General features: G+C 42.4%; 1 protein-coding gene across 1 annotated transcript in view; it reads right to left on the reverse strand.

Moving 5' to 3' along the window:
* UBE3C (ubiquitin protein ligase E3C) overlaps positions 1 to 22,827 on the reverse strand; it is a 202,896-nt gene that overhangs the window by 17,789 nt on the left and 162,280 nt on the right. The window contains exons 20-23 of the mRNA XM_082258394.1: positions 20,042 to 20,254; positions 15,776 to 15,964; positions 14,920 to 14,986; positions 8,988 to 9,118 (exon numbers count right to left, since the gene is read on the reverse strand). Of these exons, the coding sequence (XP_082114520.1) occupies positions 8,988 to 9,118; positions 14,920 to 14,986; positions 15,776 to 15,964; positions 20,042 to 20,254 (600 nt within the window). The remainder of the gene's footprint in view (positions 1 to 8,987; positions 9,119 to 14,919; positions 14,987 to 15,775; positions 15,965 to 20,041; positions 20,255 to 22,827) is intronic.

Genomic DNA, 22,827 nt, shown 5'->3' on the forward strand with positions numbered 1-22,827 from the left:
AGGAGCCGAGGTGAGTCCAAAGGGTAACGCCACAAACTGATAATGGTTCTCTTTACGGAAAAACGCAGGAAACGCTGATGTCCTGCGTAAATAGGAATGTGAAGATAGGCATCCTAGATGTCTATGGACGCCAGAAAATCCCCCTGCTGCAGGGAGGCCGCTACTGTGCGAATGGACTCCATTTAGAATTTTTGTACCTTGACAAAAAGATTGAGTGCTCTTAAGTCCAGAATTGTACGCACCTTGCCCGCTTTTCTGGTATAGTGAAAAGGTTCGAATAAAACCCTTGAAAACGATCTGTCCAAGTGACGTGGACCACCACTCCTTGTTGCATTAAATCCGTGACCGCCCCCCGCAAAGCTTCTAGGCTATCCGGGGATAGTCGGATCTTGGAGGGGAAGAATCGCACCGGTGGGAAAGATTGAAACTCGATCTTGTAACCTGACCTCCTGACTTCGCGAACCCAATTGTCCGGGATTCTGGAAAGCCATGGATCCGGAAACCGGCGAAGACATCCCCCCACCCCAAGTATGGGTGGGGGCGCACTTTCAGGCTTTAATAGTCTTATCTTCAGGTTTGGAAGAGCCGAACTCTTGTTTGCCCGACCAGCGCCCCCAGAAACCTCCTGAAGGAGTTTTGGAGGGCTTAGCTTTATCGCCCGTCCCAGTGGAGCGAAAAAATTTCTTATGAGCGAAAAAGGAAGGCCCCCGTCTTTGACAAGGTCCCTTACCCTTAGTGCTCTGTGGCAAAAAAGTGCTCTTGCTTCCAGTGAGATCCTTGATAATCTCATCTAAGGTGGCCCCAAATAGGTGATCCCCCTGAAAAGGGAGATTAGCCAAAGCTTTTTTGGAACCTTGGTCCGCCGACCAACACCTTAGCCACAGTACACGCCTGAGGACGACTGCTGAAATTGATGCCCGCCCCAACAATGGAGTGGCGTCTAGAGCAGCGTCACAGACAAACTGTAGCCCTTGTATCATCTGCTCCAGCAGGTCTGATACTGCCGGGGGGATGCTTCTCCCCTCTAAGTCCCAGCGTAACAACTTGGTCCATTCTGTCAAATGTTTGTGAAACCAAACCAATTGCAATCACTGGTCTAAACAGCTGACCCAATCAAGGAAAAGATGGCGCGAGACACAGCTTCCACCTTACGATCCACCGGATTCCTAAAGGACGGAGCGTCCTCCAATGGGATAACCGTAGCTTTATTTAATCTGGAAATTGGTAAATCCACAACAGGTGGCACTTTCCATTTCTTGAGGAGAAATTCCTCAAACGGATAACGCCTAATAATGCGTTTGGAAAAAAACAATACATTTGGGCAAAAGAAAACACCTTCGCCATTTTGGTCCGTTTATTAGTACCAAAAGGGATCTCAGTCTCACAATTAGTGCGTTCACCAACGCTTCTTCTTGGGCTATGGAGGATGCCGAAACGCCCTCCTCACTGTCTGAGGAGACAGTACCTGAGACACCAGCCCCAGATGAGGGACCTGCACTTGCAGTGACAGGTTCAGACTCTGAATCTGAAGTTTCAGATGAATTTAGGGGTAGGCGGGGGTCGCTTCCTTGCGCCCCATCCCTGACAGGCCACTTCCACCCGGGATATAAAAGACTCCACAACTGCTGATCATGCATCAATAGTAAGTGGGGAACTGGAGGGTCCTGCAGCCACTCGAGGGGATCAAGTGGGGATAGATGTGTGGCAGGGTCCATGCTAATCCAGGACACTTTGCCAGTAAAAAATTTGAAAATAAAAATATACATATTTTTTCTCTTTTTTTTTTTTTATCTGTAATCCCCCAGCGCAACAGCGCCCCTCAGCGTACCTGCTCTGGACCCCCACAGCGAGAGAGAGACCCCAAGGGCTCACCAACCGATGCAGAGAAGCTTCAAACTGCTCCCAGCGTTGTCCTATTCAGACTAGGAAGTCCTGTGATAGCTTTTCCCGGGTAAAGGAAGTGGCTCCGCCCCCTTTTACACGCCTTCCGGCATTCTCAGCTACTCCTCGAGGTAGCTTGGGCACACCAAACATGGCCGCCCCCATGCAGGAGACACCAGGCTACGGCAAAATGGCGGCCTGCGTGACCTGCGGGCGGCCTGTGTAGGCAATGCAGTCTGTAGTCCTGCAGGATCCATGCGGTCTACAACAAAATGGCGGCGGCTGCCGATCCTGTGTGGCTCCTACCGGAGGATTGCGGATGGTTTATAGAAGGCTGGCGGCGGCCTGCAAGTGCGGCCTGCGGGAGGATGGCGCCTGCATCACTGCATAGGGTAGGTGCTTGCTAGTATTTTTCAAAATAGTCAGCTCCCAAACCAAGCCTCATGGAGCGTCAGCTCCCAAACCAAGGCTGCTAAAGTGTCAGCTCCCAAACCCAGCCTGCTGGAGTGTCAGCTCCCAAACCAAATCACAATATCACAGGGAGATATGTGAACATGTCATAGGCTAGAGGGGGAACCTTAATGTCAGAAAAGGATCCGACCATACACAGAGGGGCCCGTTTCCCAAAAACCCCACAGGGGGAAAGGGGGAACATCTACTTACCATACCGGAACTGACGGGCACCCTCTTTTCACAGTACCCTCTCCACCGGGGTGGGGGGCTGTCGACCAATACGGACGCCGTGACTCTGCTGGTTCTTGGCGTCCAAGCGAGACGTTTAACTCGCAGGGTCAGTCCCCGTCCAGTGGGACTATGTCGCGGCCGACCCAGCGCGGAGCTATGGTCTGCACAAGCTCGTAGTCTGAACCGGGGTGACCACTGGATCTCAACATCCAGCCCGTCGCCCGGCTCCAGCATACTTACTTGAATGTGTCGCGGCCGACCCAGCGCAGAGCTATGGCCTGTGCGCGCTAATAGGCCGGCTGGGGTGACCACTGGATCTCAACATCCAGCCCGTCGCCCAGATCCGGCATAATTTGCTTGAAGATCTCACAGGAACAACTGGAGACAAAAGCTGCCTAAGAAAAGAAAACATTTTCTAAAAAATCTTGCCAGGACCAAAGATCCCAGCAAGGAACTTAGGTCCTTACTCCTGACTAGACAGAAAAAAACTGATTTCCTGTAGCAGAGAGGAAGAGGATATACCCTCTGGGACTGCCCCTAAGGTGGAGCCAGAACGTTTTCTTTCTGCCTAGTCCTACTCCTGTAGAGGGCAGCATAACCCAATTTGATATTAATCAAAGAGGACTACGTCTGTCAATGAGCGACAGAGAAAATCAATTATCCCTCACGTTTTGAGCGCCGCGAGGACTTGCATCCCGGTGCTCTGGAAGACGTCTAGAGTGCCGACTATTGGGGACTGCATGCGCAGGATGGAGGACATTAACAGAATGGAGGACCTCACCCTCACGAGACAGCATCGCAGGGAACGATACGATCAGATTTGGGGTTTCTGGAATGTCTTTGTGCTTTCCGACAAGGGCAGGTCTCTGATGTGCGGCTGATCATTACCCTGGGAGTACCCGTGGGTTTGTCCATATGGGGAGTTTCCCCATCTGTTCCTCCCCCCCCCTCTCCTGTCCCATTCCCTCCATCATCCCTTTTTTGTTGTTTTTGTTTGTCGCCCAGTCTGGGGCTCTGCTCTCATTTCTCTTTTCCATCTTTTAGTTAAAATTGGGGAGCGACGGTCGGGAAAGGTTTTTCCTTTCTCCATAATCTAGCTCCTCCACATGTCTGTATAGGGGCCTGGCTATCTATGACTCCGGGTGGAGGTGTCTGCACCTTCCCCGACTCTGGGGCTGGATTCTTTGACTATGCCGGGACCTTCATTGTTCTTCGATGAGATGTTATAGTTTACTTTTCCATTTTATGTAATATCTGCTACATATGTCTGTATAATACATGTCACAGATTGTTTCTCGACTGTTGTTCCTTTTCTAAAATAAAATATTTGAAAAAAAAAAAAAAAAAAACCTACCAAATACAAGGCATGCTGTGTGTCTGCACCTCTAAATGGCCAGTCAAAAGATGAAAACTGACCACGCTAACAAGCTTCTGTGCTTTACATGGTCAGTTAATAAGGAAGAAAGCTTGGATGGCAGCATAAATCAGACACTTCAGATGAAAAGCGTATATAAAAATGATTAAAATGAAGTTCTACTGCGAGCTTCTGACGCGTTGCGTCCGCACAGACATCATCGAGCAATATCCTCTGATGATGTTTGTGCGGACGATACGCGTCAGGAGCTCGCAGTAGAACTTCATTTTAATACATTGCCTGTTACCATGCGATTCTTGTAAGTGCGATTCCTTTTATTTCATTAAAAGTTTTTAGCAATATTACGCTATGACCAGCAGGGGTAGAGGCAGCAAGAGGTGACACCCTCCCTCATATATATATATATATATATATATATATATATATATATATATACATACACACACACACACACACACACAATACTGGTGCTGTAAATCTTTTCCTGCCTGCAGACATTAAAGATCTCAGGGACAAGTTTTCTTATATCTGGTTGTTTATAGACTATTTGTTTATTGCATTCTCTACAACAGGCGTTTGTTCTTACCCGTTATGTACATCCGGTTATTGATGTCCTTTTGTTGTTATGTATTTGTTACCTTCGCTTATTTTTAAAAACTCCAATAAAAATTTATTGAAATAAAAAAAAAAAGAATAATGCATACAAGTTCATCAGGACAGGAAGCACTGGACTGAAGTAAAACTAAAAAGTAACTTCACTGCAGAGCACTAGTCAGAGAGCTTCAAAATCTGTGTCAATGGCCTGCTATATTGCTTTGGCGCCCCTCAAAGTAGAGGTGAATGCCTGTCCTAATATCAATCCGGGGGTTAGTAAATGTAAAGAGAGAAGAATCGCTGCTACTCCCAACTAGCCCAGGTGAATAAAATGGTTCAGCCTACATGTCTCCACCAAACCACAAACAATAATGCATTTTGCCCCGCACACAGGGGCTTAGTCATAGGGACCTATGGTTAGGCCTCAGTGGGCAGGGCGAAAAGCATCAGGGTATGTTTTTTGGTGGAGACATGTAAGCCGAGGCCGCTCTTTATCATGTATTCACCTGGGATGGTCAGGAGTAATGGTGATCCATTCCTCTTTATTTTACTCACTGAACTACAGCTCAATTTATAACATATGTATAGTGTTTTTGCTGGATTTTTGATTGATATTCTGTCTGTATGATTTAAAATACACCTATGATGAAAATTATAGACCCTTCATTAAGTGGGAAAACTGACAAAATCTGAAGGGGATCAAATAATTATTTTTCCCACTGTAAACTAAAGTATGTAACCTAAAACATGCAAGATGTAAAATGTTTTCATTGGGAAAGCATGATAGAAAAATATCTGTCACTATAATTACTGCAGCCCAATGACAGATGTCTACAATGAAAAAAGGCCGCTCCTTGGTGGAATATTTGTGAACAGGTACAATGCATATTGGAAAATAATGACTATTTTTACATGACAAAAATTCACATTAAAATGTTCCTTGTGTAAACTGCAGCATGCATTCATACCAAAGATAAATTGTAAACCTTTGCATGGCTGTTCCATATTGTGACCTTGGTTTGGCCTGGCTTTCATTGATATAGGAGTGAGGTTATTCATTGATAACTTTTTGACATCAGTCAGAACTCATTTCAAACTATTTTGACAAATACAAGCTCCATTATGTATCAGGACTAAACAAATATTCTTACTTCACTATTCATCCAGTGTATATAGAGGTCCACCTCCTCCTCACCCCTTATTGAAAGAACACAGTCTAATGATTCACTAATTGTCCACTAGTGAGCGCTTTCATGTTCATTCTCAATACTTCCTCTAGATCTTCGGTGTATTTGTTTTGGTCTATTTACATTTATTTATCTGGGGTGAATGCCAAGTTCTTTGATGGCAATACAACTATGCCTCAAATCGCTTTTTAATGTAAAAGGTCATGGACTAGCACAAACCCCTCATGCCATTTACAACAAAAAGATTATTTTGTGTAAGTACACACACCTGTGCACAATTTAAAGCAAATGTTTAAGGTAAAGAATTTTCCTGAAATATCATTTAGAATGTTCTCAGATTTTATTTGGACGGGTTTACAGATGATTTCTGTATCTTGCACTGGGTGACACAGCACTAAATGTTTTCCTAATCCAGCCAAAATAGGCCAGTCGTTCACAACTAAATATTTTGTAAGGGCTCTTTCACACTTGCAGACTCTGCGAGGAGATTCACCTGCTCAGGCAAATGACAGGTCCGTGTCCACACCGCTTATGCAGCGTGGACACAGACACAGCCTTCTTTCACTTTATGGTCAGTCGGATGTAAACGGACCACCTGTCCATTTACATCCTGTCATCTAATCCGATCCGCCAGACAGATGGGGGAATAGGTCCCTCATTTATCTGTTTTTGGTGGATAGGATCCGATCAGATATCAGTGGGTGTAAACGGACACGTAGAGGGCAATGGATGGTTCGATTGGATCCATCTAAAAACCTTACAGGCGGACCCAAACGGTCCGCATGTGTGAAAGGGGCCTAAGTGAAACAATTTGAGCATTAATTGCAACAATAGCCATAAATGAAGTGCTCATTATCAAAGATTTTGTAATGCACGTGCGGGAGGTGTATTCTGGGAGGACGGCCATTGGAGCTATGGTATGGTACTAAGGTGGTTAAAACAATACTTATTATATATGTATATATATATATATATATATATATATATATATATATATATATATATATATATATATATATATATATATATATACATACACATATATTAAAAATAAAATAGAATTTGTGTTTATATTAGCCTGCGAAAAGGAGGTGCAGGACTATGAAGCAATTGGGGCTCAATTGGTAAAGGCTTGTGTTAATGAGAAAATGCTGCATGTTTCCAGGTGCATTCAGCTTGTATTTGAGAATGGTTTGAAATGCTTCTGAGTTCTTTTAGAGATGATTATGCCCTCCTTTCAAGCTGCTTTTGCATTCGATTTGATTTGTACTGGGAGAACAGTATGAGGGGTGTATAATGAAGATAATGATAAAAAAAAGGCATTGATGTAAATGTACAATATGTAAAGCACTGCATAAATGGTCATCACTATATAAATGCCTGTGGAGGGTCGGCTTTTTTGAGTGGATCCTCCTCAGCTTCAAAAAGCTGCCATTGCGAGTGTGCTGACTAATCACATCTCTCTATGGCAAGGTATTTGCATGGTCCATGACAGAAATGCCTTACAGGGGGTTATAAAAACAGCACAGAAGATTATTAAGAGGGCGTATTTAACTAGTACTGAAGAACTGGGGGAGAGGAGGTGCCTTCAGAGAGCTGATAGCTTCCATCCTGCGAATGCCTTGTTTACAGTGTTACCCACTGGCATGTGATTTAGGGGCATTTCCTCTCGCACCACCAGACTGCAAAACAGCCTCTTTCCACAGTCCCTACGTTTTTTTGAATGTTAGAGGCTTTTTAGGGTAAATTAGATATGCAGTATGTATTTTTTATGCAATGTATGTGTTGTTTTTATGAAGATAATAACCATGTGAGGTATGGGATGTCTTATTTGAGGAGGCTTCATCTGCATTTCATTTTTTAATGTAAAATGAAAATAAATTTTTCTGATTCTAACAAATAATATAGACAGCCAAACCCACCAAACTCGCAATTAAGTTATTATTGTTATTGGGCTGCAGCTGGGAAGTCTACAGGTCACAGCAAATATAGTACCTATAAATAGTTTGCCAATAGAAACGGATACTGCAGATATTAGTGGATGAAAAATAAAGGCATTCTGCTCCTGTAGCATTACATGTGGAGTCAGTAAAGTAAATGCAAATGTTGGCTCTGAAGTAGCAGCTCACAGATGATTTACACTGCTGTTCACACCTAAGGCATTTGTTACCCAACACTTATTACTTAAAGCGGAGTTCCGCCTCCCCCTCCAAAAATTAAAAGTCAGCAGCTACACATACTGTAGCTGCTGACTTTTGATATTAGGACATTTACCTGTCCTGGAGTCCAGCGATGTCGGCCCTGCGGTCAATGTTTCCATCAGCTGTCGGGTGCTGCCACCGCCATTGCCAGTAAAGGAACCCGGCAGTGAAGCCTTACGGCTTCACGGGCGGGTCCCTACTGCGCATGTGCGAAGCGAGCTGTGCATTCCTATTGGCTCGGCGGTGGAGGAGGGAGGCCGAACTTCCGAGGGACAGCACGGCGGCGCCGTATTACGGAAGTGGGGAACGGGTACCTGTCAAAAACAGGTACCCGTTCCCCCCTGAAAGGTGCCAAATGTGGCACCGGAGGGGGGGAGGAAACAAAAGAGCGGAAGTTCCACTTTTGGGTGGAACTCCACTTTAATATTTCTGATATGTGCCTGCTGTACCATAAACTTGTATTAGAAAGTATCCTGCTCTCTTTGTATAAAATCCCTGATGTGCCTGCCAGTCTCTCAGCTTTACTATTAAAAATGTTTTTTTTACCTATACAAAAATGTTTTGCCTTTCATTTCTATTTTAAACCGAATGGGTTGTTTTACAAGGTGGTTGTTTTCATTCACTTTAAGTTTATTATTAACAAACTACAAAATACGTTGTTGAGAATTGATTTCAAATTGTTTGCTAGGGAAGGTGATTAAATCAAGTCCCACATAAGCCCAGAGTTTCACTTTTTGCCAGCAGTCTTTAAAGCTACCTCCATCTTGTGGTTGAACCATGGAGCAGTGATATAACTGCTTTCTAAGCACAAACATGCATGTTCAGACTGGCTGAGAGTACATGTTTAGGAGGCAGCAGAGAGAACAAGGTTTAGACCCCTCCCCCATATATTCACAGAGGTAATAGCACTAGGTTGCCAAATTGTTACCTGAACATTTAATTCTTCACAAAAAAGACCTGGCCAGGACAAGGTTGGAAACATTTACTTCATCATTGCCTAATCTGATCGAAGATAATTTCACATCTTAAATCATAATAATATTATTCAGCTGAAGTAACACTTACTTTAAAACCTAATAATGGGGGCCGAGAGCAACTTGTCACAAATTTCAGTAGTTTTCGCTTTTCCTCATCTGTAAAGTTTTCAACAACTCTCCAGAAAATTTTAATTACGGCGTGATCAGCTGAGTATCCTCCTAGAATAAAGCACATTATACAAGAATATGCAGATCATAAAGAACATAGGATTATAATGAACATTTCACAAAGAAATAAGAACAGTATAAAAGGGAATTTCTATGTTGCTCTGGTACAGACAAATATCTGCCACTGAAAGTCAGAAAAGATACACTGGCAATATAAATAGGTTCACTAAGAAATATATTACCTGGGTACAATTTGCACTACCCCTTTATTGCACAAGAAGGTTTTTATGAATCCCCTATATCACAAGTGTCAAACACAAGGCCCGTGGGCCGAATCCGGCCCTCCAGGCCATTTCATGTGGCCCTTGCACCTCTCCTGCAGCTGCTGCATCTCCCTTATCTCTGCCCCCACCTTGTCTCTGCAGATGGCAGCAGAGAGGACCGAACTCCTCTGGCAAATCCTGTGCTTCCCCTTGCAGCTGTAGAGAGGACCCCCCCCCCCCCAACTCAGCAGTTGGCAGCAGAGAGGAGGACACAACTCCTCCTAAAGATCCTGAACCTCTCTATGCAGCCGCAGCACCCTCTCCGCCTCCACTGGTCACCGCATTCAGCTGACTCCAGCCCTCCTCTAGACCCTGCAGTTGCTGCTTCCCAGCTCTGCCTCCAGCTTCTTCCCATCTTCCCAGCAGCAGCACATGGTAAAGGGGATGCACTGTGATGTAAGGGGGGGGGGGGGGGGGGCTCTTGACTTCTTGACTTGACTAGTGTTGGGCTACAGATAGACCCGGCCCTCATAATACTGATGCGGCCCGCGATGAAATTGAGTTTGACACCCCTGCCATATATGAACATAAACTTTATTTTCTATATTTGGCCTGACCCTCATGACAGTGAAATTATTATTTAGCATTACACTAACTCCTTAGGGGGCTGTTGTCAATGTATAATTTCTTTATGTAGCCACTTTTTGCTGCTGTAATAGCTTTATGCATGTTTCTGATACAAACAATGTTGTAGTAACTCCAACACACCCTTAATGACAGCTTAAGCATCCTATTTATTACATAAAAGTCACTTTTAAACAGAGAAAGGGTTACTAGGTGATGCAAACTGTCCTATCTGGTAATAAAGTTCACGTATGTAAGACAGATTGTTCATCACATTTTAGCCAGGGGCAATTGAAAGTATTTATGTATCAGGTCCCTGAACACTTGGTCTGCACGTTTGTTTCAGACCAAATGTTAATGCAGCAAGTATCAGGATGACAGTCTCAGACCCTGCATGCTTAAAACAAATCATCAGTAGCAGCCCCCATATTTCTACCCTGATAGGCTTTCTTTAACCCCCTTTCGCACCTAAGGGTAAAATAAATGTTAATGCCCAAGCACAATTTTGCAACTTTGACCTGAGTTAGTAAAACCGTACATATCATCCCAACTACTTTGTGCATTCAGGTGGATTATACCTTGTTTTTTTCTGGACAAATTGGGCTTTCATTTGGTGGTAATGGTAATGGATAGTTCCTATTTTTTTCTTTTTTTTTTATTATCAGAGGAAAACTGGCCCAAAATAGTAAAAAAATATAATTTTTTTTAACTTAGCTGAATATTTCTTGCTTCTCTTATAACCTACCACCAAAGTACAACCCAGAATAAATTCTCCTGCTCCCGACACAGCGATACCACATATGTGTATGGTATTTGCTGTATATACCTGTAGTACAGCCCAGAAACAATAGTAAGCATTTTCCATTTTTTTTATATCCTACCTAAAAACAGACACTGTTACTAATTTAAAAATGCTTAAAAAAAATAAAATAAAAAATATTCTGCCCAAAATATATGGACTACGACCTTTGACCATTACTTGACCCAAATACTATCCCTGGCACCAGGGCCGGGACAAGGGGTGGGCAGGAGGAACGGTTGCCCTGGGCGCAATGGTTTATTGCAGGAATGGGGGGGCCGTTGACCCTAACCCTAAGGGAAGGGGGGCCCAGTTTGGCATCCTTGCCCTGGGCACTGGATGACCTTGTCCCGGAACTGCCTGGCACTGAGGCACTGACCTAGATCAAACCTTGAGCACAGAGGCGGGTTTCACAGTGACTGATCACTGTGATAGCCAAACAGAGGCTATCACAGCAATCAGGTGACCGGCAACTGGAAGTTACAGGTTCCAATTGTTAGTACAGGACCCAGAGCTCCCGGTGAGAGTCCAGTCTCTGTGCAGGGAGCATGCCATGTGATGCACTCCTAGAACAAAGACAGATATGCATATATGCGGCCCCACGTAAAAAGTCCAGTGCAGTGAGGCCACAAATTCGTACTGTCAGCGGGAAGGGGTTAAGTTATAGTGTAACCTTTCTTTTTTTTTAGATAGCGTAGGGAATTGGTAAAACTCCATCTGCAGTCTGTGTTCAATTGAGGGAGATTCTGTTCACTTCTTTTCCTGGAGATGCAACAGGAAGTTAAAGGTCATGGAAAATCTCTTTTAGACAGTTGTCACCTGAACATACACTATATTGTCAAAAGTATTGGGACACCTGCCTGTACACACACATGAACTTTAACGGTATCCCAGTCCTAGTCTGTTGGGTTCAATATTGAGTTAGCCCACCCTTTGCAGCTATAACAGCTTCAACTCTTCTGGGAAGGCTGTCCACAAGGTTTAGGAGTGTGTCTGAGATGCTATTAAAGTTCATATGCATGTAAAGGCAGATGTCCCAATACTTTTGACAATATAGTGTATGTCACCATTGAAAGCTTTCCCTCACATCCTGTTCTGGTATAAACAGTCAAATTTTGGATTTTTAATTATTTTCAGTCTCATTGACAAGGGTTACTAGGACAGATAAAGAAGGTGAATCTCCCAGGGAGACATGCAGACAGCAATTAAAAACTGTCTGTTGTTCTAACCCTTTGGCACTCTATAGAAAATTAAAAAAAATGAAAAAATTGATTTCAGGTATCATGCTTTAGTTATATGCTACTTTCTTGTCTTGTGCACAGACAGTAAAAGCCCTTTCTCATCAGCCTGTTCTGCTGAAGTACATTAAAAGCATGTTAATGAGTGTTGCATCACTCATAAACATGCCTTGCATTAGGGCAGTCCATTCATTTGAAAGGGCTGCTATAAGGCATCTCCACTGACCACAAATCTGCATTTTCAGTAGCCATACACAATAGCACATTACAACACCAGTGCACCGGGAAGGTACGTAGAGCTACCATTCAGAATACCTGGCACTGTCACTGTACATGCTAGGTGCCAAGGAGTAATATGCATGTAACTGCAGCAGAATGGTGTAAATGGGCCTTAAGGGCTATCCTAAAGGATTGGTTTGCCTTTTAAACATATTACATCCCCCACCCCCCTTCCCTGTGACAGTGGGTGAGGTTTCCTCTTCCCTGCAGCCGCGGTCACATTTAAAAATTGCACAGCTGTGCAGTGCTCTGTAAATAAGTGAATGAAAAACTACAAGTTCCGTCTGCCATCATGACATATGACTTGTTGTTCTCAATAGACTGTGGGGGAACTGATGCGCGCCCTCTTAGTTCATTGACACTATAGATTTCAAACAGAAAGCCCATACAGAGATTTGGGCAAGAAAGCTGGAGGCAGTGTCTGTAGGAGCCTGACAATGCACATGCCATCCACTGATTGCGAGTGCAATTTTCTGGAGGCTCCTGTGAAAAAAAAAATATAAATGCCCACTTTTGAATAACATGGCCTTTTAATGCCTTAATTTAACGGCGGAGGTTTATTGCCTAACTGGTGCTATTTACAGATTGTCTATTTACTGTATTTCCTACTGATATGTTTAACTGGCTTATATTTCCTGTATGCCTGCATTTGTAAGTCACATGGTTAAATATCCTGTTTGTTCCACTCTGTTGGAGTTTGAAATGAAGAATTTTAAAGAGGAAGTAAACCCTCCTCTGACACTTTTACCTATAGGAAAGCCTATATTAAGGCTTACCTATAGGTACTGTAAATATCTCCTAAACATGTACCGTTTAGGAGATATTTACCTTATATACAGCCGGTGACGTCACTTGCGCATGCGCTCTGAAGGAACGGCCGCTGGTGCCGTTTCTTCAGAGCCCCGTGCTGTGACCGTCGGCTCCCGCGCACGCGTCACCGCGGCTCCAGCCAATCAGATGGCCGGATGCCGCAATCCCAGAAGACGGGCGACTGGACATGTCGCCCGTCATACAGGTGAGCGGGCGGCACGGCGGGGGCTTGTTCTTAGGTAAGTATTTCATAATGAGCTAGTATGCGATGCATAAAAAAAAAAAAGTTTTGAGGGTTTACAACCTCTTTAAATACTGCACATTTTCTTCTCCACAAAACAACGTGCATTTTTTTTTTTTTTTTTTAAAAAGGGTGAACTTAGCCTTTAAGAAGGAAGGACACTGTTATATAAGATTTTTCTGGCTTCGATGTGATTATTATATACACACTACTAGGTGTGTGATATGACTGAAGTGCTCTATCTTCTAGTATAATTATTAGTGCATACTAAGATTTACGGCTGGGTTTTGTTTTACCAATTCTTGTTTTAACTTGACACTAGAAATGAGTAACATCTAGGAACAGAAAGGGAGCACAATGAGACGATAAACCTCTTACCGTCACTTTAATGTTGTGTTCGAGGGGTGGCACACCTGTGAGGGGGTTCGTGTTATAAGGGACATGGGGTTTCCTGCCCTCTTTTCGTCCACAGGAAGCTACACTAAGTTTTTAGCGAATAGCATTCACATCATCAGCGTCACGTGACGCCACTTGTGGTATGCGACCACGGGAAATCGGTAGCCGTTCCGATGGCTGCATAGCGGTTTAGCAGATGTACTGGAGGTAGCAGTGACTGCAAGAGGAGCGGATGGGGAGTGAATTGCAGTATTTAACAATTGGAGGAGCCATGACAGTGACCAGGGAAGTCCAGGAACCTGGTGCAGTAAAGTATAGTCAGCTCAGTACAAACGCCTTGCATTGCCTTAGGAAGACGGGACTCGGTATACTACCTATGAGAGACCTGTATGGAACTGTAACTTGCAGATGCCATGTTTAGAGAAGAAAACATAGGTGTTTACCAGTTTGGACAGATGCTACTGTTTGCCTGTAGCCTTCATAACACCTTTTGATGTGCTGCTATTCCTATACCGCTGCCTTGCCTCCTCATTGCGGCTTGATTGCTGATTGACAATTGCTCTTTCATAAAGACTGCCGCTTCTAATCCTGGTGACATTACAGAATTCCAGACACTGTCAATCTGTCAGCCCCATTGAGCTGAAGTGATTCCATTGGCTTACATAATGCACCTTTGCAATACCCCAGCTGATTGGTGTGTGCCTTATTTGACCTATTTATGGATATCTCCATAAGGCAGCCGTGTTTACCTCATCATTGCGAATAGGTCTCAAAAAAGGTACCTTATCCAAGGGGGAATCACACTTGAGCTCAAGGTCCCAAGGGCTCTACACACACTGGTTGTTACCTAATATTGGTCTTGCACCTGGTTAGTAGCCCTAGAAGCGATAATTATTGCATTACAACCCTGTGTGTAGAGATTTTTGGTATCCGGAGGAATAGAAGTTATAGGTTTCTTTGTTTGTCTGTCCTTTATGCACTTTGTTATGTGCTGTGGTTGACCTGAGTGATTCAGTATTGCTGAAGGTTAGATGTTTTTTCGAACAATATGATTGAAACTTAAGGTTTTTTTTTTACATTGAATACAGATTAAAGTTTTGTAATAACCCAATTACGTCTCCCTATCACTTTAGTAACCCCTTTGGTTTCCCAGTTATACTTTATACCAAGGTCTATATAGTGTATAGAAATGAGATACATACCTGAATAGTTTGTGAAGGCCTTCAAGTCATCGAGACAGATTGGTACCTGTGCTCCTGAAATTAACACCTAAAAGCAGGAGAGAAATGAACAGAAATATCACTGCTACAACACCGCACACCCAGCCCACAGTGATCTCATAGAATACATTCAAAGCAGTGTATGTATGTATAAGTGACATAATAATATCTGGTCAAATCATTTCATACAGAAGGAGTTGACTTTTTGCATATATTTGCTGTGTATTCTTGTTACCTAATTTGGTCTTTTTTTACATTTCTAATATATTCCTCAGGTCCACCCATCTTTCAAATTCTACTGGTTGCTTAACAGTGCATAGCTTCCAATTTGAGATGCCCCATACACACTGAGTGTAATTGTTCAATAATTAAATTTCAACATTCTGATTGAATCTACAAAAAAAAGGTGTGGACATTTTTCGACTACTCTGATTTTTTAAGATTCAATCAAAAAGTAAGCAATCAGACAAGCGAAATACTGTGGTTTCTGGTGTGTCCAGTATAATCAATAACATTTTTCAGTTAAATTATATATTTTTTGGAAACTATTCAAATCAAACAAGCATCAGTATGCAGCAGGTATGAGGCACCTTCTGAATAAAATACAACTAATGATTTTAATTAAGTCTAAAATAAAAATTGATCCACTTGTAGTTAGCATCACTCTGATTTTCACAGCAGGTAAGAAAATTTTAAATCCTTCAGATAATTGTACCAAAGTGTTTTTTATTTGTCTAGACATCTGCACTTAAATCTCTTGTTCTTATGTAAGTTATGTGCTTATTAAGCTATATTAATCTTTATTGATATATGAAGACCTCACACACAAATTACGTACCTGGATTTCTTGCTGATCGAACATTCTGAGCCATTCCAGATTCACCACGTTGGCCAGGCCTTGCCGGAAAGCCAGGCAGTGCTGTCGGATTTGCTTATTTAGACGGTAGTCCGCTACAAGATGGATGTAGGCAATTCTATTGGCACTTGTTACAGGGATATCTTTCCCTCCTAGCTTCAGTTCCACCACCTAATCAGAAAGTGATTTATCACAGGGTCAGCGATAAGAATTAGACTAGAAAATCTCCACAGGCCACCAATTTCATGTAAACTTTCAAGGCAGGTTTGAATTGAATTGGTGGCTAGGAGGGAGGATCTCTAGTACTTGAAACTCAAAATTTTAGTGCTACATCAGAAGATAAATTTCTTTAGAATGTGATTAGACGTTAACTAAATGTAACACAAAATTACCTGCTAACATGAAATGATTTTTAGGTTTGGACAAGGCTTTACTGTAGACCATATTTGATTCTATAGCAAAGCGACTGGTATTACCTGATCTCATCTTATGAGTGTATACACAAATGTAGAATGCTGCAGGCTTTGCAGTATAACACTAGATGGTACCCTTCAGCAGCCACTGCAGGCTCTTTTCAGGAGTTTGCATATTGAAGGAGAAGTGGTTCACTTGCTGAATACTATGAAGCTATCCAAACACAACAGTCTCCAAATCTACATATTTGTGGCAGGGCAGAGTACTCTTGGTATTTCCTACATTCTTACTTTGGCAGCAGCACCATGACATCCTCATTACAGTATATAGATACGTATGTACTTCTAAATTATATATTTATCACATATATATTTTCACATTTTGACAGATATCCTCTGCTCTGCTGCCACATGCACGATCTCTAGACCATGTACTCCAGCCCACACTCTTCATGTGTGCGATGTGTTTGGCCCTTTTGCTTGCCCTGTGGGCCCTTAGTTCCGGTGGGAGACTATCCGAGCCATGACTTACTCCCCAAGCCAGCAATTACTTGCAAAGCAACGTAAGTTCCCTCCAGTTTTCATTCATCCTCATTTGACATTTTCTTATACATACTTTTTTACATATGTAGATCAGACATCTACTCCTGATTAAGTGGCATACTTGGTCCACGAAATGCGTTGAGTTACTATGATGTTGTGATCACTATCAATTACTTCAACACTGTTGACCATTGCAGTCCTCTGATGTTTATGAATATACTCTTTTTATCAATGTAAAGAAAATTGGCTTTGCTGATTTTATGAATACTGGAACCGGGATATTCAATCTCCCTCTTTACTTTGTTGATGTAATACATATACATTCATTATGTTATGTTTATAATCTGTATGTATGTATCAATAAATGAGATATCTTTTTCCCTTCTATCCTGGTCATCTCTCTCACTCAAAGTCCCAAACTTCCTTTATGCTTACTGAACTGGGATGGAGGCGCACGACATGTCCTATTGTGCTCCTCACTCAAAGTCCCAAACTTCCCCCTACTTTTACTTTAGAAGTGTTGCGGCAGCATCTGGCTAATCCTAAAGCCCTTTTTCTAAATTAAATGTGTATGCTTGGACAAGCCAAACTCTTATCAAGGTTTTTTATATTGCCTGTATCTGGTTTTATCTAATAAACTTTATAAACATAAAAAAGCCAAGTGTTTTCTATGTGGCACCTTCACAGAAATGTGTCTGGGGAACCTCTTTTGCATCTGCACATATGACTGTCCTCTGTCTTCCTCTTCCTGTCCCCTAAAGGCTGCTTGGTTCAATGCTCAAGAACAGTCAACCTGAAATCTAGCAAAGTAGCAAAAGTAGTGCTTTTCATAGCTGGTTGAGAACATGCACTCTCAAAGCTCCACCCTAAAAAAAAAAAAAAAAAAAATCTGTAGCTCCAAAATTCTGTGGTTAGTGGTGTTCTTGCCATCTCCTACAAGACCATAATGAAGCTGGGACTCTCTTGCAGCTGGAATGTCTAATTATTTATCAAGGAATGAGATGGCATTTTCTAACCATGTAGCACTAGTGAAGGTGGTCAGAGAGGACTTCCATACCCCTGGAAATGGTCAGAAATTGGGGACATGCTACAGATGTGGTGGAAGGAATGCTGCAGGAGACTGTTAGAATATGGGGACAGGTTACATGAGACTGCTTTAGATCACTGTCATTACAGCACCTTTTCAAATTTGTGCTCCCACTACTGACAGCTGGACCTGAGAGTCACACATCTAAAACCGTAAGACGCCATGCGGCCCTCCGACTGCAGTTTGGCTCCTCAGCTCTAGGTAGTGAGAAGTCATAATGTAATTAAACTCACCAGCACTCCCTTACTTGATATTGTAGGAATATGCTGCGCATATATAAAAAATTTGGGATAAATCACAAATCACATAAATAAATGAATGAGCTGCCAACACATTGATCCATGAATCAGAAATATAGATCTTTAAAAACAGTAAAAACAAAGCAGGTGTAGCGCTAAAAATGAACTGAAGAACCGCATAGTCCAAATAAACAACAGACAGTCCAAATCTGTGTACTGTAGAATCCAAGCAGGAAAGGACAGGGTGCTCCTATGGTTACTTCAAACTCAGATCACCATGTGTGAAGAAAACCGCCACCAATAGATAAATTGGCCTCTTACCATAATAATATGACCCCCACGACAGAGATCATAATCAGCCTGTAAACTCTCCACCAGTTACGGTTAACAAGTTAGTGCCTGCTTTACTCCCGATCCAGTGATATCACATAAAAAAGGAAGGGGACAACTCCCATAGCGTTATACTGTAATCTTAACTTTTATTGGTAAAAGACAACAAGTGGCAACTCACATTTAAGAGCAGGTAATCAGGCGTGTATGATAGGCATGTACCGGAGCGTCCCAGGAACTCGTGTCCTGCCAACAAAATGGCCGCCGCGTCTCTCTCGTGGACCCAACGTGACGCACCGCAGGCTCCTCCTACGTGTTTCGTCAGATGCTGACGTCGTCCTGACGTCGTCAGCATCTGACGAAACGCGTAGGAGGAGCCTGCGGTGCGTCACGTTGGGTCCACGAGAGAGACGCGGCGGCCATTTTGTTGGCAGGACACGAGTTCCAGGGACGCTCTGGTACATGCCTATCATACACGCCTGATTACCTGCTCTTAAATGTGAGTTGCCACTTGTTGTCTTTTACCAATAAAAGTTAAGATTACAGTATAACGCTATGGGAGTTGTCCCCTTCCTTTTTTATGTGATATCACTGGATCGGGAGTAAAGCGGGCACTAACTTGTTAACCGTAACTGGTGGAGAGTTTACAGGCTGATTATGATCTCTGTCGTGGGGGTCATATTATTATGGTAAGAGGCCAATTTATCTATTGGTGGCGGTTTTCTTCACACATGGTGATCTGAGTTTGAAGTAACCATAGGAGCACCCTGTCCTTTCCTGCTTGGATTCTACAGTACACAGATTTGGACTGTCTGTTGTTTATTTGGACTATGCGGTTCTTCAGTTCATTTTTAGCGCTACACCTGCTTTGTTTTTACTCCCTTACTTGAGTCTCTAAGTGATCCAATATTAGTGGATGATACTACCCACTGGTACTCACCAAAAACGGAAGTATAATTTTCAGCTCCAATTGGCTTGTTATTTTTTTTTTTTATTATACTCTTCAAGTGCTTGATATAAGTTGTGTGCAAGGCATAATACAAAACAGCCATAATCTATTTTGGCTTCAATACAATTCTGGATTAACGACTTGCACATTAGAATTCCACACATCCCTTCAGTAAAAGTTTTAACTGTCCGTTAATGCCCTCGGCATCCGGGATTATTGCTTTATTATTACCTAGCTAAATACAAATTGAATACAAAAAGGGCTACTTAATGCCAGAAGCAATTTTAAGATAATGTCTAATCTTTACGGTATCTCTTCACTGTAATTATTGGAAGGTTTAGGTCACCCAGGCAGAAAATCTTGATATATACAATACTCATCCAAGAAAGATTCATAAAAATCAAAGACTTGAAGGAACCAAAAAAAAAAAGAGGAGATAAGGCTCGGACAGCAGCTGGGTGCATGAAAGTGCCATATAACACTTTGACGGCTAATAAAACAATCCATCAGGGAAATGATTGTCTAGCTGGTTTAGATAATTACACATTTTCCTCATTCCAAGCATACATGGTAGAACACAAATAATAACAACTCAAAGAACTCCATTACATGCTCTCTTATCTAGATCTCAAATAATATGAATGTGACAATGGTATTAATCATTAGCTGGCAGTGCTGGGAACTTACCTGTGCTTCTCCCAGGTCATTATTGACCACAGTAAAGTTTAACCCCAGTTCTTCTACATCGCCCTCATAGCTCTTCAGGAAAAGAAGGTTCTTGTACATTTCAGGGTCCAGAGAGGCTAGATGATGAATGTCCACATCAGCACTTGTCCCCAGTAACTTGGATAGGAAGAAACTGGCAAAAGGCAGCTCAACCAGCATGTTCTCATAAAGGGCCTATGGAGAAAATACAGCTGAACGTTAGCATAACCCCGAACAAGGAACTTATTTTCTCCATTTCATCTCCTAAAGCAAACTAAACTAGCTGATTTAACGGTTTCCCAAAATGGTTACATTCAAGGCAGGTAATGAATGACAACTGTCACAACTGCTTGTATTCTCAACCGAAGTGTCAAGCCAGAGATCACATGTGCAGCACCAGGCAACTGCAGATCAAACATGCAGAGATGGCAGCTTCCCTGGCTGTAAGAATAGGAGGTTTTAGTTATTTAAAGCAGCATTATCAACCCTGGACAGTTCACCTTTTTTTTTTTTTTTTTTAAAAGGATGTGCAACAGATATCAGTGTAACATTGACTTCATACAGCCTACAAAGTAATCCATCCAATTTTTTTATAAACCAGCTTCAGAAGGCATCCAGCTGAGGATAATGCAGCGCATATGTTAAATACAATAACTGATATAAACATATATAAGCGGTATTGGTATCCCTCCAGGGTAGCACAAGAAAGACTGGCTATTCGCAGAGAAAAGAGCAATCAAATTCCCAATGGTGTCTGCTAGGTATAACCGGGAGCAGAAGAGTAAACTCTCTTGGTTGATTTTTAGATATAGGCAATACCTGTGCCTTTCCTTTAGAGTCTTGTGCCATGAACAGCGGCTCCCGCACGCATGGGCAGGAGATACGTCATCGCGGCTCATCCAATCAAAGGACTGGAGCACGCCAACCCGGAAAGAAGATGCATAGTAGCACATTATAACTTTGCCTTGCAGGTTTAAAAAGAAAAAAAAAATCTGGAGGTTTATTACCGCTTTAAGATGGCATAGTACAGGTTTTAGAGACATGTGGAAGTCATTTTCAATGGATCTGGAGTGGATTTGTGCACGTCAGAATTTTTGTTTTTTAACTATTTAGGGGCAGGTAGGGAGATTAGAGGGGAGAAAAAGAAAGAGGGGAGGAAAAAAAAAAGAAGGAAAAGAAAAGGAGGGGGGAGGGGGGGGGGGTAGAGGGAGTGAAAAGGTAAAAGCAGGTCCATCAATTAAATGTTGAATGTAAGTGGTGTACATCACATATATTGGAGGTATTCATCAGAGAAACGAAAGGGCAGGTCATCTCTAAACTACAGAACACCTCCCCCATGTAATCTCAACACAATTCCAGTCCGAGGTTGATAATACTGCACCTCCATAGATAGAGTACAGTACAGTGAGTGGGTTACTGGCAGAATTACCAAGTGAAAAAAAGGCCTTGTTCACACCTGAGCAGAGCGATTTTCAGGAATTTTTATTTGAGACTTTTGTAAGCGTATTACAAGCATTTTATAAGTACGGTATATTACAAGCATTTTACATGTGTATTCAAGCTTCAGATGTTTTTATTTTAGCCAGTAGAAAGCACTAGGGGGAGGAGATAAAGGGTGGAAAGCTACTCTTTTGCCAAAAAACATGCAACAAATGCTTGTAAATTGCTTGTAAAGCGCTCATGTTGAGTGTTTTTCAGGCATTCCCATTGAAGTCTATGGGGCCAATCTGCCTAAAAGAAGCTCATGTATTTTTTTGAGTGACAGGTGTTTTGCTACAGGTGACAAAATGCTCAGATGCGAAGGGATGAATGGGATTTTGTTTGTTTAGCATATTAGAGCTAAAAAACTTCAAAGAGAAAATTGCTCAGGTGTGAACAGGGCCTAAGGCTCGGTTTACATCTATGATCCATTTCTGCAGTGCTTTTTGCTGTGCGTTTTGCGTTTGGGCACACGTGGTTTTAGCATGATTTGCGGTTTGCATTGCGGTTGCCCAATTTGTTGTTGGGCAGATTAAAAAATGCAAATCGTGGCAAAAAACGCACTACATGCTTTTCTGCAGCTTCTCTATTAAAGTCTATTGAACAAAAACAGAATAAAAAGCATTGTTTTGCGTTTAAAAAAGTCCCTGTTCCTTTCCAAAAACACAGCGCCTGAAAAAAAGCATAGATACAAACATGTCCCATAGGAAACCATGTTAAATGAACTGTTGTGTGTTTCTGCAAAAAGCACCAAAAAAACACATGGTGTGAACCAGGCCTAAGGGTCCATTCAGACTAGCGTGACTTGTCAGGCAACTTGGTCGCCTGACAAGTCGCGGTCGGTCGCCTGCCATTGATTAGCACAGGACCTGTTCTAATAGGAGCGACACAAGTCGCTCCGACTTAGAAAAGGGGTCCTGTACTACTTTGGTGCGACCTGGAGGCGACTTGCATTGACTTCAATTATATGAAGTCCGTGCAAGTCGCTCCGAGGTCGCGGTGCACTTCACAGGTCGCCCCAGCAAGTCGTGTCGCCCCTGTCTGAATGGGCTCTAAAGAGAAAAAAGCAAAAAGAAAAAAAAAAGAAAAAAAGTTAATCAGCCTCTGTACATTACGACTGGTAAGCTGCAATGTATTTAAAGTTTGTTCCTGCATTTAATATCCCAGCACACCTTTCTTTAGAAAAGATCAGTATATGATCACGTAAAGCAGAACTCCAGGCAAATAATTTCCACTAGTCTGGCTATGAATTCATAAAAATTATATATATATATATATATATATATATA

Source organism: Pelophylax lessonae, assembly GCF_965119305.1.
Source record: "Pelophylax lessonae genome assembly, chromosome: 5".
In the NCBI taxonomy this organism is placed as follows: domain Eukaryota; kingdom Metazoa; phylum Chordata; class Amphibia; order Anura; family Ranidae; genus Pelophylax; species Pelophylax lessonae.